This window comes from Rhincodon typus, chromosome 13, assembly GCF_021869965.1.
Source record: "Rhincodon typus isolate 14 chromosome 13, sRhiTyp1.1, whole genome shotgun sequence".
NCBI classification, from domain to species: Eukaryota; Metazoa; Chordata; class Chondrichthyes; order Orectolobiformes; family Rhincodontidae; genus Rhincodon; species Rhincodon typus.
In genome coordinates, this window is record NC_063344.1 from 10,728,982 (window position 1) to 10,744,199 (window position 15,218).

The window sequence follows — 15,218 nt, forward strand, 5'->3', positions numbered from 1 at the left end:
CTGCACATCATTTCCATTCAAATAATTTTCCAATGCTTCTCTTCATTATCTCAATTCAACCTGCTTCCATCACATTTCCAGTCTGAGCATTCATTTGCATATCACTTTAAATCAGTTTGCTCTCTCATTCTTTTTCCTTTTATGAGTGGGAACAATTTCTCCCTGTCAATGCTATCAATTTCTCTATCAAATTTCCTCTCAGCCTTCTTCTCTCCAAGGAGAACAGTCCGAACTTCTTCAATCTATCCACGTAAGTGAAGTTTGGTCAGAGGAATGGAAAGAGAATTTATTATGTAAATAGAGAGGTGCTTCGGTGCAGATGGATGCAGGTGTCCTTATTCATGAATCACAGGAGACTAGCATGCAGGCAATAAGGAAGGCAAATGGAATTTATTGCTAAAGGTATAGAATATACAACCAGGAAACTGTTACTGCAATTGCACAAGACAGTTGTGAGATATTAGCAAGGCATTTATAAAGTATTCATACAATTTTGGTCCTCTTATTTGAGGAAGGAACAAAAACAGAAATTGCTGGAGAAATTCAGCAGGTCTGGCAGTATCTGTGGAGAGAGAAAACAGAGTTAATATTTTGGGTCTGGTGATCCTTCTTCAGAATGGCCTAGGAGGGACATACTTATATCGCAAGCAATTCAGAGGAGGTTCACTAGATTGATTCCAGAGATGAGGGGTTTATCTCATGAAATGAGACTGAGCAGTTTAGGCCTTTAGCCTCTGGAGTTTAAAAGAATGAGAGCAGATCTAATTAAAGTGCACAAAATGCTAAAGAGGTTCACAAAGCAGATGTAGTTGGGATGTTTTCTCATGTGGGGCAATCTAGAATGAGAGGTCATAGTTTTAGGATAACAATTAAGAGGGAATTACTTCTCTCAGAAGGTTGTGAATCTGTGGAATTCACTACGAGTGTCGCATTGAGTAAATTTAAGGAGATAAGACAGATTTTGGGCTGCACGGTTGCTCGGTTGTTAGCGCTGCTACCTCACAGCACCAGGGACCCGGGTTCAATTTCAGCCTTGGGTGACTTTCTGTGTGTAGTTTGCACATTCTCCCTGTGTCTGTGTGGGTTTCCGCCGGGTGCTCCGGTTTCTCTCCCACAGTCCAAAGACGTGCAGGTTAAGTAGACTGGCTATGCTAAATTGCCTTGTAGAGTCCAGGGATGCACACAGAAGCAACAGCTTATCCGTATTAGCTATGGTAAATGCAGGGCTACTAGGATGGGGTGGGCCTGAGTGGGATGCTCTTTGGAGGGTTGGTCCAGAATTGATGGGTTGAATGGCCTCTTTCTGCACTATGATTTTCAATTGGCAACAAGTTGAAGGGTTGTGGGTAGCACGTAGGAAAATGAAGTTAAAGCCGAGCAATGAGATCAGCCATGATTCTTATGGTATGGTGGTGCAGGCTGAACTGCCTCCTCCTGCTCCTCACTCTTAATGCTGTCCTCACAGTCCACAACTGCCCCAAGTTTACTGCCATCTGCAAATTGTGCCCCATAGTCCAGTTCATTAAACCTCCCTCTGGGACTGGACTGGAGCAATTAGTTTCTCAGTGCAGTGACTGCACCATGGCTAAGGAGGACCACATGCCTGATACACAAAGTTGATACAGTGGGGCGGGGAGGGAAGTCGACGTCAGCGCGCCGTGTGAGGCGTGAGCACGTTCCCAGGATGCCGTGCGGCGGCGCGCCTGCCATCTTGGTTTGAGTGCAGTCAGAGAGAGAGAGAGAGCGGAGCTGCTGCTGGCGCTGCGTGTGTCTGAGAGACACACAGGCAACCGTGACCCGACCCCCGTCATAAATAAAAGAGAAAATAACCGAGCCTCTAATCCTGCTCCAACCCGCTTCCCTCCCCCCCCTCCCCAACTCTCCTCCATCTTGTGGTGGTGAAGGGAGAGGGGCCCACTTGCTGCTGTGCTGAAGGCCCCGGGTCCAAAGGCAGCCCCCTCCCTCCCCAACCTCCTGCGAAGGGAAGAAGGCGAATGGCAGCGCTCGGCAGCTCCGGCTTGTGAACGCAACCCGCCCTCTTTTCCTCCCGTCTTTCCGTCCCTAGGAGGGGGAGGCACCCCTTTCCTCCTCCTCCCCTTTTCCTTCCCCCACTCCTACCCCCAGCCTGAGGAGGTGCAGCGAAGAGCAGGCGGAGGGGGGGAAAAGGGGGTGCGGGGTTAGCTCAGGGACCAGACAAATTCGCCGCTGGATCCTGCGACACGGGCCTTGATTATTTCCCGGCAAGCCGGTCACCCCCAACCACCACCACCCCCACTCCCTCCCTCCCCCCTGCTTTCTTGTAGGGGAGGGAGGGCAAGGCGAACGAGAGGGAGGAAGGAAGAGAAAGAAAGGGCGAGAGTGTCACTGCTGCTTGTTCTGGACAGGACCTGACTGGGCTTACAAAACCCCGGGGCTTTTGCTTTCTCCATTCGACCAGAAGCAGCTCCTCTCTCCTCCCCCTCTTCTCACTCACTCTCTGCATTTCATCGACCTGTGTGCAAAGAGTCAGAAGAAAAGAATCTGAAGGATATAATTGGGAGTTGAGTTTTTGAGGGGAGGGAGATAGGGATTTTTTTTTTCTCTCTTCCCTTCTATGAACAAGAGGACCTGAGTGAGCAGCCCGCAGTGCTTATAACTAGAAGGAAGATGGTGTGTCGTGGTGACTAATGAGAAGGAGCTCGGAGTCATCCACACGTTGCTAAAAGTGCGACCGTTCCCTGCAGAAGGAGGAAAAGTAAAGCGAGGATAACGACTGAAGTGCCAGAGTGGGAGGAAAGAAGCAGAATTCTTCATATTTTCCCTTCTCTTCCAAAGGATGTTTCGGTTGTAATCCAGGAGGAGAAGCAGACATGGCTTGCTTTAAACATTGTTCCCAACGTTGTTAATTCATCGTTTTTTCTGGGTGTGAGAGGTTGAAAAGGAAGGAAAGAAAGAAAGAACCTCTTTACAGAACAATCTACGAACTCTGAAGATTTACTTTTATTTCCCTAATTCAAAAGAAAAAGAGAAGTTTATTTTTTTTTCTCTCCCATTGCTCGGATATTACCAACGCAACGAGGAGGAGAAGATGATCTGTTCGAACTGTGAATTGTCATAAAAAAGGTTTTTTTTTAAAGAACTTGTGAACTGAATTGCAAACTACAGACTTGACTCTCGCTGCGGCGGCGAAGGGAAGGAGGAGAGAGGCGTGAAGGTAAAAGGTTCGACGCTCTTTCCTCTCTCTCTCTCTCTCTCTCTCTCTGTATGTATATACATATATCTATATTTTTGTGAATTGCTCAAAATGCCGGTTAAAAAGAAGAGCGGTTTCCAGATCACCAGCGTGACCACGGCTCAGGTAGCGGCTAGCAGCATCACTGAGGACACAGAGAGCCTGGACGACCCGGACGAGTCCCGCACCGAGGACATCTCCTCGGAGATATTCGATGTGTCCTCCCGGGCCACCGACTACGACCACGGCGCCGAGGTCTGCGACCGCAGCTCTTCGGACGAGACCCTCAACAACGTGGGCGATGCCGACACCCCCGGCGCCACCTCGCCCAACATCCCTCACGACCGGGACGTGGTGGCTCAGGCTTTCGGAGGGCGGCTGCCGGCGGCCGGGGGGACGGTGGCGAGCCCCGGGCAGCCTCCGGGAGCCACCCCTCCTCCGTCCAGCTCTGGCAGCGGCACTTCCAGCGGCGGCCCGCTCACCATGCAGCCGGCGGTGGCTTGCACCTCCCGCTTCAGGGTCATCAAACTGGACCACGGCTCGGGCGAGCCTTTCCGCAGAGGCCGCTGGACCTGCACCGAGTTTTACGACCGAGACTCTGACGGTACCGTCCTGGCCCGGTCCGCCGACACCATCCGACACAACAGCAGCACCACCGCCTTGGAGCAGCAGCAGCAGCAACAACAACAGGCCGGAGACCGGGACAGCGGCCTCGGAGCCACCAACAGCTCGCTCATCCTCCCCACCCTGCACGCCACAGATTCCCTGGCAGACGCTTCCCTCGGCTCCACTGTCACGCAGTTGGCCCAAGCCGAGCTGATCGCCCAGCACCAAAGTTTCTCGAAAGGACTGCAACCAGCAGGCGGCCTGCCGGTCTCACAGGCTGCCTCCTCCACTCAAATTTACAGCACCCCCGCTGTGGCTGGCCAGCACCATCCGTCACAGGTAAACCTGCACGCCGGCCTCAATGGCAAGGCCCTGCTTGCCCCTGGCGGCCCACTTCCTCAGCAGACTGCTCACATCCCCGCTTCCCAGTCTCAGCAATTCCAGTTTTCTCCGAGCCAGGCTCCACACTTGCTGCCGTCTCAATCCACCGTGGCGAATAGCCACACAGAGTACATGCAGCATCTGCCGGTCATGCAGGGTCCAGGAGCTTCACCGGGAACAGTAGCTCACAGCGCTGCAACGACAATCCTACCTGCCGGGCAAGCGACAAGTCATGGTCCTTCGCCAGTGTTGCAGTCTTCTATCAGTGGAGTCCAAGTGTCGGCTCAGAGCTGTGATTTAGTCAGTCAAGGGATACAGAATATCCAGACGGGTCCTACGCAGGGTCTGATGTTGCAGCAGCAAGGCTTGGGGTCATCAGGTGTTCAGCAACAACTTTTAACCCAACAGCACCAAGCTTCTGGTCTCCCGTCTGGGATGGTTAGTCAGGTGTCTGGATTGACCAGTGTGGCAGCTGGCATTCAAAATGTGCCTAGTACTGGTGTTTCAAATGTGTCTGCTGGGGTGCCTAGTGTGCCGGCCACTTCAGTTACTATGCCAAGTGTTCCAGTGACCATGGGTCAATCGCAGCTAAGTGGCCAGGCACCAATGGCTGGGAGTAGCGGCCTAATGCAAAGTTCCCTCAATGTATCTTCAAACATGTCGCAGACCAACCTCTTCCAGCCACAGCAAGGTACAGGCCAGCTAGAGGAGAGGCGAAATTCGGAGCAGCTTATACCTCAGACATCACAGTCCAGTGAAAACAGGCCCTCTATGAAGCCTCTTATTCCTGAAATTCTTGGTAACCCTCTGCATTTGCAAGTCTCTAGCCCAATGAACAGCCTCTCAAATTCTGTGTTCTCTATACCTATACCGATACCGATCGATGGAGATGAAGACAGGTATGATTTATTTTTAAAATGTATTGAATAAATTTGCCATTTTCGTTCAGTGGACGTACAGGTCATATGGTATTGAAAATGGTATACCTCTAACTTTGTATTTTCTTGTACTTTTCTCAAAAGTGACAACTTGTGCTGCAGTATGGTTTCAAAAGTGACCATTACACTTGTTGGTATCTTTCTAAGCAGTGGCTCATGTGGCCTTGAATAGTAAATCTAATGGACTCTGGGAGCCATCACAGCTGAGCCCAGTCATGACCATGTGGGTACTTTCCAGCATGGACTGCTAAATAGCATTTGTTGGAGTGGGAACAATGCTTTGTTTTCCTCATGGGAGTGGGAGGTGCTGAAGCAAATTTAGTAACTTCTTTGCTACTTTATTGACACAGCAAAGACAAGGGATCAGATATAACTATTCTAAAATGAACTAACAGCTTTTGTGTGTGCTGATTGAAGAGACAGCCAGGAAATTGATTATGACATTGAGCCACGCTTAATGACTCACCTTTTGGAACTGCCATCAGATGGCCTGAATGAGCAAGTGGTGACCTGTTAACAGTTCCTTGGCAAAATCTTTCATTTATGGTTTAAAATTACAGTGTAATTAGTAGATATAATACCTTTTTTATAAACTTTTTTCAACTGGAAAACATCTGTAATAAATACAAAATTACCATTTTTAAACTTCAAGGATAGATTGAGAAAGTGTTTTTATTATCTATACTCCATACAGTTGAGGCTGAGCAGCAGAAAGTCAATTTTTTTTAGTGTATTGTGGTTGCATTATGTTCCATTAAACAATCCAAATTAAAATTTGCCCAGCCTTAATTGTTGAATATACTGTGGAATTCTCTGCCACAGAAACGGGTTGAAGCCAAAACATTGGATGTTTTGAAGAAGGAGTTAGATATAGTTCTTGGGTCTAAAGGATCAAAGAGTATGGGGAGAAAGCAGGAACAGGGTACTGAGTTGGCTGGTCAGTCATGGTCATAATGAATAGTGGAAGACGTGCGAAGGGCTGAATGGCCTATTTTCCAAGTTTCTAATGCATGCTAATTGAAAACTCAGTGTTTAACTATTCAGTTAACAAATCTGCCAATATTTAAAGTTTAAATGCATTTTTAAAATTCAGCCTTAACTGCATTTGAAATGCTACACTCAACTAATTTAACAGCCCAGTAACTTAATTCCCACAGATGTGTTTTAATTCTTTTATACTCAGTTGAACTTTGGAAGTGATAATGTATTGATTTTGATATATTTGGAGTTTTCCCTCTAGCCCCCTCATTCAATATTCATGTCTGTTAATTTTCTCAATACTGATTTGCTGAAGAAAATTACTAAATCCATTGTACTTGTCCATATGTTCTTCCTGCATGGTTTTTGTTGCTCTAACAAGAGCATGTAAAATCAATCTGGAGCAATTTCTCCTTTCACTTGGTAGAACTATCACTTATAAGAGAGCTTTGTTATGGTATGGCAAAACTGAAAATGGTTACATGGTTTTTTTTACATTATTTAATTACTGATTACTCCAAAAAATTCTAGCACAATTGGAATACCAAGAAATCTAGAGTTAAATGGTATATTTTACTTTTTCACTGTCTATAGACTTTTGTGTGTACAATACCAGATGCTTTTATTACACTAACTTACATGAAACTGTTTTATTTTTCTCATTGTCTGACTAACCACTTCAAATACCTTGAACTTCATATACCTGCACAGTTCTAATGTACATTTTACAGTATGTAAGTAGTAATATTTCCTATAATTACTACTTGGTAGAACTGGTTCCTACTTTAATAATGTCTCAGGACAATCAATAATGGGAAATCAAAACAATGGAATTTTGCACATCAGCAACCCTTGTACAACATTCAGCTTTGCTGTTTTTTTGGGGCAATTATCACTTCCGTAAGGTTATCTTCAACCATAATGCATTTCTGGTCACTACTGGTTTGTCAGTTTGTTAACATCTGTAGTTATTCACTTTGTGCATTCAAATTGAACATTGCTGTCTTTCCCTGCTTGTGATGTGCATGTGCAGAAATGTGTCATGATATTTAGTAGACCTTCCCAAAGTGTAGCCAGTGGATTATGTGGTTTAGCAATAGTATTATTTCCACTGAATAAAATTGTGTATCAAACACGAGAGCTCATTCAAAGCAGGATGAACCAGAGTACAGCTGACTTTGGTTGCAGCAGGCCCTAACCTGTGCCAAAATATTGAGTAGGGGTAAATGAAAAGAATTGACTGTTATTGGTCAATGCTTGCATATCTAGTTATATTGATGTAGTTGTCTGTTCCTGTTGAAAAGGCGGTCAGAACTGTGAATTTAATCTTTCTCAATTGCAAGCTTACATTACGTTAGGATCAAATAATTGTTGCATTGGATCTGATTTGGGTGCAATTTGTGCCTTCTAACTCCTTTCAGTGGCCATTTTGCATTAAATCCACAATTTAGTGTAACTGCTATTTTTAAAACTAAGGAACAACCAGCTGATTATAAAACAACATTCCAATTAACTTTTTTAATTACTCAAATTCCCTAATAGATCCTTAAGGGCCACCGTTGTATTCTGTGTTTACATAGACGTTAAATGTTTGGCTTGATCCTAGTATTGTCCCAGGATTTCTAAATCAATTATGGCTGTTTGGTGTTTGTGCTGCGTTTGCCAATTATTCCAATAGAAACTTTGGGTTCTTGGAGAGAGGCAGCACCTGTGTATAGAATGGAGTGTAACTCATTTCAGGCCTTAAGCCTATTATTGAATGACATCTTGATTGATCTACCTCAGCCACACAATGCTCCATTATCCCCAAATCTATTGTCTTTTTGGGAAACAACAGATACTCAAATGAATGTTCTCAAAGATTGAACATTTGCAGCTTTCTCTTGTAGAGATTTCCAAAGGTTTACAGCTGTTTGTGAAGAAATTTCTTCTTATCTCAATGCGAGTAATATCCTTCGCAAGGTAAGCAGACCACACTGCATACAGTACTCCAGGTGCAGTCTAACCAAGGTTCTGTACAACTGAAGCAAGACTTTGCTATTCCTGTACTCAAACCCTCTTGTGATAAAGGCTATTGGGCTTCCCAGTTGCTGCACCTGTATGTTGGCCTTCACTGATTTATTGATGAGAACTCTTTGGATGTGTACTGATCTAAACAGAATTTGTGTAGAATGCTAATATTTGTTTTTTTGGAGTGGCTGGAAGATGTACCACTTTTGTTCTTATCCAATATTAAGTGAGCCTTTCAAAATATATGTTCATAACTAATTCAAGTGACTTAAAGAGCATGCTTATATGTACATGTCCAGTTGTGCACACTGTTTCTCTGCATGTGAGCTGTATATTTCAATTGTGAGTCTGTGGACCTTAAGTGCCAGCTGACAGTCACTATCCACATGACGATGAAGACATAGTATAGATAATTTTCGAGAGATGACTAACCCCTGTAAACTCTCTGGATTGCATTCAGAATCACAGTGGTTGCAATTGTGAACCCTGCAGAGCAGCAATTGGAGTCCTGTGTCCTATGTATATTCTTCAGTTAACTGTAAAATGAGAGGTGTAGTTTGTATTTGTGTCACTAATAAAATGAAAAATACTTTGCTAGTGTTGTTGATGACCAACTCTAATGGCAGAGGGTATGTTTATAATTCTTTGAGTAGATGAGTCACTTCTTGTAACCTGATGTTTGGTGGTTGATTAGGAGTCTTTGAGATGTTATATCAAAGAAGGAATGTAAACATTAGTGTGTAACTTCTCTGCAAATAATCTGCAGTTAAATCTGAGTGCCCCAGAAAGCTTTATCCATTTCACTGTGTGATGTCCTTTTTCTCAATCTATTGCATTGATGTGTGAGCTGCTTTTGGTTGTGACTTAGATGAACAAAACTTGTGGTTATTTGCCTGGTAGCACAGAACTTGAACATTGCTGAAGGAGATGTGTACCAAGCTTTTGGTCTTGTCCTCGTAAAGACATTTGGTGCTCTTGTTCTAATGATTGGATAACCAAACATTTTAGCAAGCTGTCTCTTTTTCAACAACTTGGTCAGTATTTTGCTGGGCATTTCTTATAGAAATCTTGGTTCTCACTTAGTCATTCTTCCCCCTGTCCTCTCCCCAGTTGTTAAGTTTTCACTCTCCTTTAAAGGTACTGAGTGGTGTTGTCTTTCAAGACTGCTAGCCCTTTGATATCTTGCCTAGCTGGTGGATGCTGGGCTGACTGTTCTACAAGTAGCATCATGCTTGAGCTTGATACACCCTTGTCAAACAGCTTTTGTTTGACTCCAACATTGAAAATTCCCAGACAGTAGTTGCAGAATTGATTTGGCTCAGCTTAACTTGATACTTGGGGCAAGTGGATTCCAGTGAAATAAGTGTTGTCTGGATTGGGAATATGAACTGTGTTCTGTGCTTAACTAGATTTTGGATAGTAAAATCTCCTTGTGGAGCAATCTTGTTAAATATCTTAAGCAAATGTGTACAACCTCTGTAAAGGTCATAGAAATCTTTAAAAATGTGTCGCTAAATTTCATTAATGCATCAAGCAATGAACTAATTTTGTTCAGAGTTTTTTTTTTCTCTTAGGCACTCCAATGATGTATCTTCCCATTCATCACAAGCCAAGAAAGATGGTTCTTTACAGATAATTATGGCATGGATTTAACAAAAATACATTGGCTATCACTTTGACTAGTCAAAATGTCTTTTTGCTGATTTTGATACATTAAATTTATATTTGCCCTAAAAATGAAATGTGCAACTGTCATTCATACCAAGCACCAGGCTGCCGTGTTGCCTCAAAGTTCACTCGTAGCTTTTTTAAACTTCCGTTATTACATCACTTTTCAGTTTAGAAATGATATCTTTCACGTATTACTGAAATTTTTGTCTTGAATTCATAAAGATAAAAACATGAATACCAAATTTCAAACCATCTCAACAATTTACACAACAGTGGAAAGTTGCGCTGTTTGCTTGGCAAGCCATCTCTGGCCGAAACATTGCTATAGATCAACTAGCGGGGAACTATTATCTGTTTACCAAGCATAAATGGGCCATAATACAAGGTCCATTGATGATCTTAAATTGGTTATGTAGCTATTAGCACACTCACAATTGTTCAACAAGTATTGATCAATTGCAGAATCAAATCTAAAATAGATTTTTGTTTAAGGTTTATAAGTGAACGTTGGTTGAGCACAATTTGTATTCTGCCTATTGAATGCAGACATAGGAACATATTTGAGGCAGCACCTCAACGAGTCAACAAACTTTAGCAACGTACCTCTTTTTTTCCAGTAATAATCAAGTTCTGCTCTGTTCTGCCAAAAGACTGAATAAAAAATTATCTTGGGAAACCATGGCTGGCATTTAAGATGTTCAAAACGATTTACTGTTTCCATGTAGAGCAGTTAAATCAGCCTCTGTAAACTAGCAGACTTTTTGGGGCATGGCTCATGAACAGTTTGGATGCATCTCCAATGATGGCAACATGTTTTTTCTGTCAATTTTGTAGGGACATGTCCATAACTTTGAGTATTCGAACCTTTGGGGTTGAACCTGGAGCCTGCAAAGGGGAGATAAAATTAGATTTTATGCTCTGTTTGTGAAGTACCTTTTGGGGCTCAGGAGATTTCAGCAGGTGTATTTCATTTCCCTGTCTTGGAGATACCTGGCAGAATGTGTCAAAAGTAAAAACATAAAATTGACAAGAACAGTTATCAAGCTGAGAGAACTTAGTCAGGGGAGGTGATCCAAAAGTTTAATTTTGAGTAGGATTTTTAGATTTGGCAAGAAGTGAGTGGTTTTCAAGCAGGAACCCCAGGCAGAACGGATGAGGTGACTTTTCCACTAATGTTGGATGAAGGTTGGAATACACAAAAGCTTGAATCAGAGCAGAAGGAAAGAGTTATGCTTTCAGGCCATAGGATGGCCTAGAGATAGGGTTGTACAAAACCATTAAGATTGGATTTAAAATAATTTTCCTTCCAATATATTGATGAGACTTTGTGCCATTGTAAGACCATAAGATAGAGCAGAAGTAGGCCATTTTGACCATCAAGTCTGCTACACCGTTCCATTATATTATGGCAACTCCACTTTTCCACCTTATTTCCAATATCCATGATTCCCTTACTGATTAAAAATCTCTCAGCCTTGAATATCCTCAAAGACCTTTTATTTATTATTTATATAAATGATAGGGATGTGAATCTAAAAAACATAATTAGTAAGTTTGCAGATGATACCTCAATTTTGTATCATTGATAGTGAAGGTTACCAAAAATTACAGAGGGATCTTGATCAGATGGGGAAGTGGGCAGAGGATTGGCAAATGCATTTAAATACAATTAAGTGTGAGGTTTTGCACTTTGGAAAGTCAAGGCAAGGTAGGACTTGTATAGTAAATGGTAAGATCCTGAGGAGTGTTGTGGAACAGAGGGACCTGGAGTACAAGTACGCAGTTCAATGAAAGTGGCATTACCGGTGTACCGGGTGGTGAAGAAGGCATTTAGCATGCAGGCCTTCATCGTTTGAGGGCATTGAGCATAGGAGCTGGGACATTGTTACAGTTGTATAAGTCATTGGTGAGACTTCACTTGGAGTATTGTATGCAGTTTTGGTCACTCTATTAAAGGAAAAACATAGTTAAACTGGAAAATGTGCAAAGATTTACAAGGAAGTAGTCAGGACTAGTAGATGTGAGTTATAGGGAGAGATTGGCCTGGATAGGACTTTATTCCTTGGAACGTAGGAAAACGAAGGGTGACCTTATTGGGGTGTATAAAATCATGAGGGGCATAGATAGGATGAATGCATAAAGTCTTTTTCCCAGGGATGGGGAAATTGAAAATTAGAGGGCGTAGGTTTAAGGTGAAAGGGGATTGATTTAAGAAGGACCTGAGGGGCAACTTCTTCATGCAGAGAGTGGTGCATAAATGGAATGGGCTGCCAGAGAAAGTGTTTGAGGCTGGTACAACAGCATCATCTAAAAATCATTTGGGATAGGTACATGGTTGGGAAAAGATATGGACCAAATGTAGGCAGTTGGAACTAGCTGAGTGGGCAGCATGGACCAGTTTGGGCCAAAGGGCCTGTTTCCATGCTGTTATTACTCTATGACCCATCCTTGACAGTTCTGTGGTAAAGAATTATACAGATTCACTACCCTCAGAGGAAAAGTCTCCCTCATCTCTGTTCTAAGCAGGTAACCCATTCATCTTGAGATTATGCCCTCTGGTCTTAGACTCTCAAAGAAGAAAAACAACTTCTCCACGTATAACCCCCTTAGAATCTTGTATGTTTCATAATATCTCCTCCCATTCTTGTAAATTCCAATGTGTACAGGCCAAACCTGCTCACCTTATCCTAATAAGCTCTGTACTGGGATAAATGCAGTCAACTTCTCGGCCCTGCCTCTAAAGCCAGTATATCTTTCCTTTAGATAAGAAGACCAAAACTATAGTTTTAACAAGACTTCCCTATTTTTATATTCCATTCCTTTTTGAAATGAAGGTTGACATTCAATTTGCCTTTCCTATTCAGGAACAAAAACAAAGTTGCTGGAAAAGCTCAGCAGGTCTGGCAGCATCTGTGAAGAAAAAAATCAGAGTTAACACTTCTGGTCCAGTGAGCTGAAACGTTAACTCTGATTTTTTTTTTCATCAGATGCTGCCAGACCTGCTGAGCTTTTCCAGCAACTTTGTTTTTGTTCCTGATTTATAGCATCTGCAGTTCTCTTAGTTTTTATTTTGCCTTTCCTATTACCTGGTGAACTTGGATGTCAGTTCTTAGGGTTCCTCATGTATGAATCACAATGTGCTGCAGCTTTTTTATGGTGTCTCTATATACATAACGCTTGTCTATTCACAATATTTGATCTGAGAGTTTTTTTGCCCACTCACTTAACCCATCCACGTCCCTCTGTAGCTAGTTGTGTCATTCTCATTGTTTGTCTGACCATCTGCTTTTGCCATCCATAGACCTGGTGATGCTACATTCACATTTTGTCAACCATGTCATTTAATATACAATACAAGTAATGTCCCCAGCGCTGATCCCTGTTGTAGTCCACTAGTTACAGGATGCCAACCTGACAATATCTCCCTTATCCTGACTCTCTTCCTTCTATTAGTTAACCATGCCTCTATTCATGCTAATATACTACCTTAACACCATAGGCTACTAAAGATAAGAGCCATATGTGTGGTATCTTGAATGCCTTTTGGTAATCCAAATATATTACATCCATTAGTTCCCTTGATCCATCTTAATTGTTATCTCCTTTAAAGAATTCTAATAAATTTTATTTGGTATGATTTCCCCTACAAGAAGCCTTTATGACTGCTTGGTTATGTCATGTATTTCTAATTGTTCTGCTATTACCACTTATATAATAGACTCCTAGCATTTTCCCAATGGCAGATATTTGGTGACGATAGGTTAGTTAGCTTGTTTTTGTCTCCCTTTTTAAATAGAGGGTATTGCATTGACAGTTTTCCAATTTTTCACTTCTTTGGGATTTTACCAGAATCTAAGGATTATTGGAAGGTTACCACTAGGATATCCACTGTCTCTACTTTCTTTACAATCCTATTAGGTCCACGGGACTCAACAGCTGTTAGCCTCATTAGTTTCCTAGTACTTGGTCTCTAGTGGACGTTATTGTATTTACTTTCTCTCTTCCTCTTGCACCGCTCCCCCCAACCCCCAAAAAGACTTTTGATTTTTAAGTACTTTTGGAATGCTATTAGTGAATGGTGAAGACTTTTGCAAAGTATTTGTTCAATTCCTGTAATTTCCTAGTTCCCTGTTAATATTTCTCCAATCTTATTCTCTAAAGAGCCTACGTCTACTTAGGCCTCACTGTTTAGTTTTTATATGGAAAGAAGCTCTTACTGTCCACGTTACTATTACTTGCCAACTTGCCCTGTTTTTTTTTTTAATCGCCTTAACTTTATTTGGGCATCTTTTGTTTGCTTTTCAAACTTTCCTAATGCTCTGATTTACCACTAATCTTTGCCACAAGTATGCTTTTTTCCCTTCAATTTGATATTATCCTTAACTTTTTTAAGCTTGTTTGATTTATCACCTTCGCAGAATCCTTCCTCTTCACTCTGATATATCTTTGTGAGCCTTGAATTATTTTCAGCATCTGCCGTTGTTTCTCAACTGTCTTTTCTGTCAAACTCCTTTCCCAATCCATTCCAGTTGTAGTTTGGCCGTACATCATCCTAACTTGAAACTAAGTTGCTATTCCTACATTGTTATGTTGAAATCTTGGAACTCTCTTGCTAGCAGTACTGTGCTCACCCCCTACTCTGGACTACAGTGGTTGAAGAAATTATCTTACTACCACCTTCTCGAGGGCAACTAGTGATGGAATTACTGCCCATATCTTGTGAACAAATTTCTAAAATTGAGAGGACCGAGAAGGTAGGCAAGTAAAAATATTACAGCAAAGGATTTTGTGTATTGGAGCATCACTGCTGGAGTAATCTATATAGTAAGACCAGGGAGGGGTATGTTGATATTCTGTGGCATCTTGATTTTAAGAAGGATGCAGTGTTTGGTGTATGTAAAAACATTAAGGTAGATAAGTCCCTTGGCCCTGACGGGATCTATCCCAAGATTCCGAGGGAGTCGAAGGAGGAGATTGCTGGGGCCTTGACAGAGACCTTTGTATTCTCTTTAGCCACAGGTGAGGTCCCAGAAGAGTGGAGAATAGTCTGTGTTCCTTTAAGAAGGGAAACAGGGATAATCCAGGAAATTAAGGCTCGCCAGCCTATATCAATAGAGAAATTATTGAAGAATCTTAAGGACAGGAATTATTTGCATTTGGAAATCAGTGGACTTATTAGGGATAGTCAGCATAGCTTTGTGCAGGCGATATCTTGTGTCTCAAATTTGGGTGCATTTTTTGAGGAAGTCATGAAGGTGATTGAGTGTAGGGCAGTGGATGTTGTTTACATGGATTTTACTAAAGCATTTGACAAGGTCTCTCAAGTTAGCCTGATCCAGATGATTAATTCACTGGGATCCATAGTGAGTTGGATCCAAAATTGGCTTGATTGTAGACAGAGCAGTTGAGGTGTTTTTTTTGAC

The 15,218-nt window shown here is 42.4% G+C and overlaps 1 protein-coding gene across 2 annotated transcripts in view; it reads left to right on the forward strand.

Annotated features, from left to right (window-relative positions):
- The first annotated feature begins 1,691 nt into the window (after positions 1-1,691).
- Positions 1,692-15,218, forward strand: part of tsc22d2 (TSC22 domain family 2) — a 94,481-nt gene continuing 80,954 nt past the window's right edge. Inside the window, exon 1 of one of the 2 annotated variants that reach the window (XM_020519204.2) lies at positions 1,692-5,097. In XM_020519204.2, the coding sequence (XP_020374793.1) occupies positions 3,284-5,097 (1,814 nt within the window). In that variant the 5' untranslated portion in view covers positions 1,692-3,283. The remainder of the gene's footprint in view (positions 5,098-15,218) is intronic. The other variant, XM_020519206.2, reaches the window with a different exon arrangement.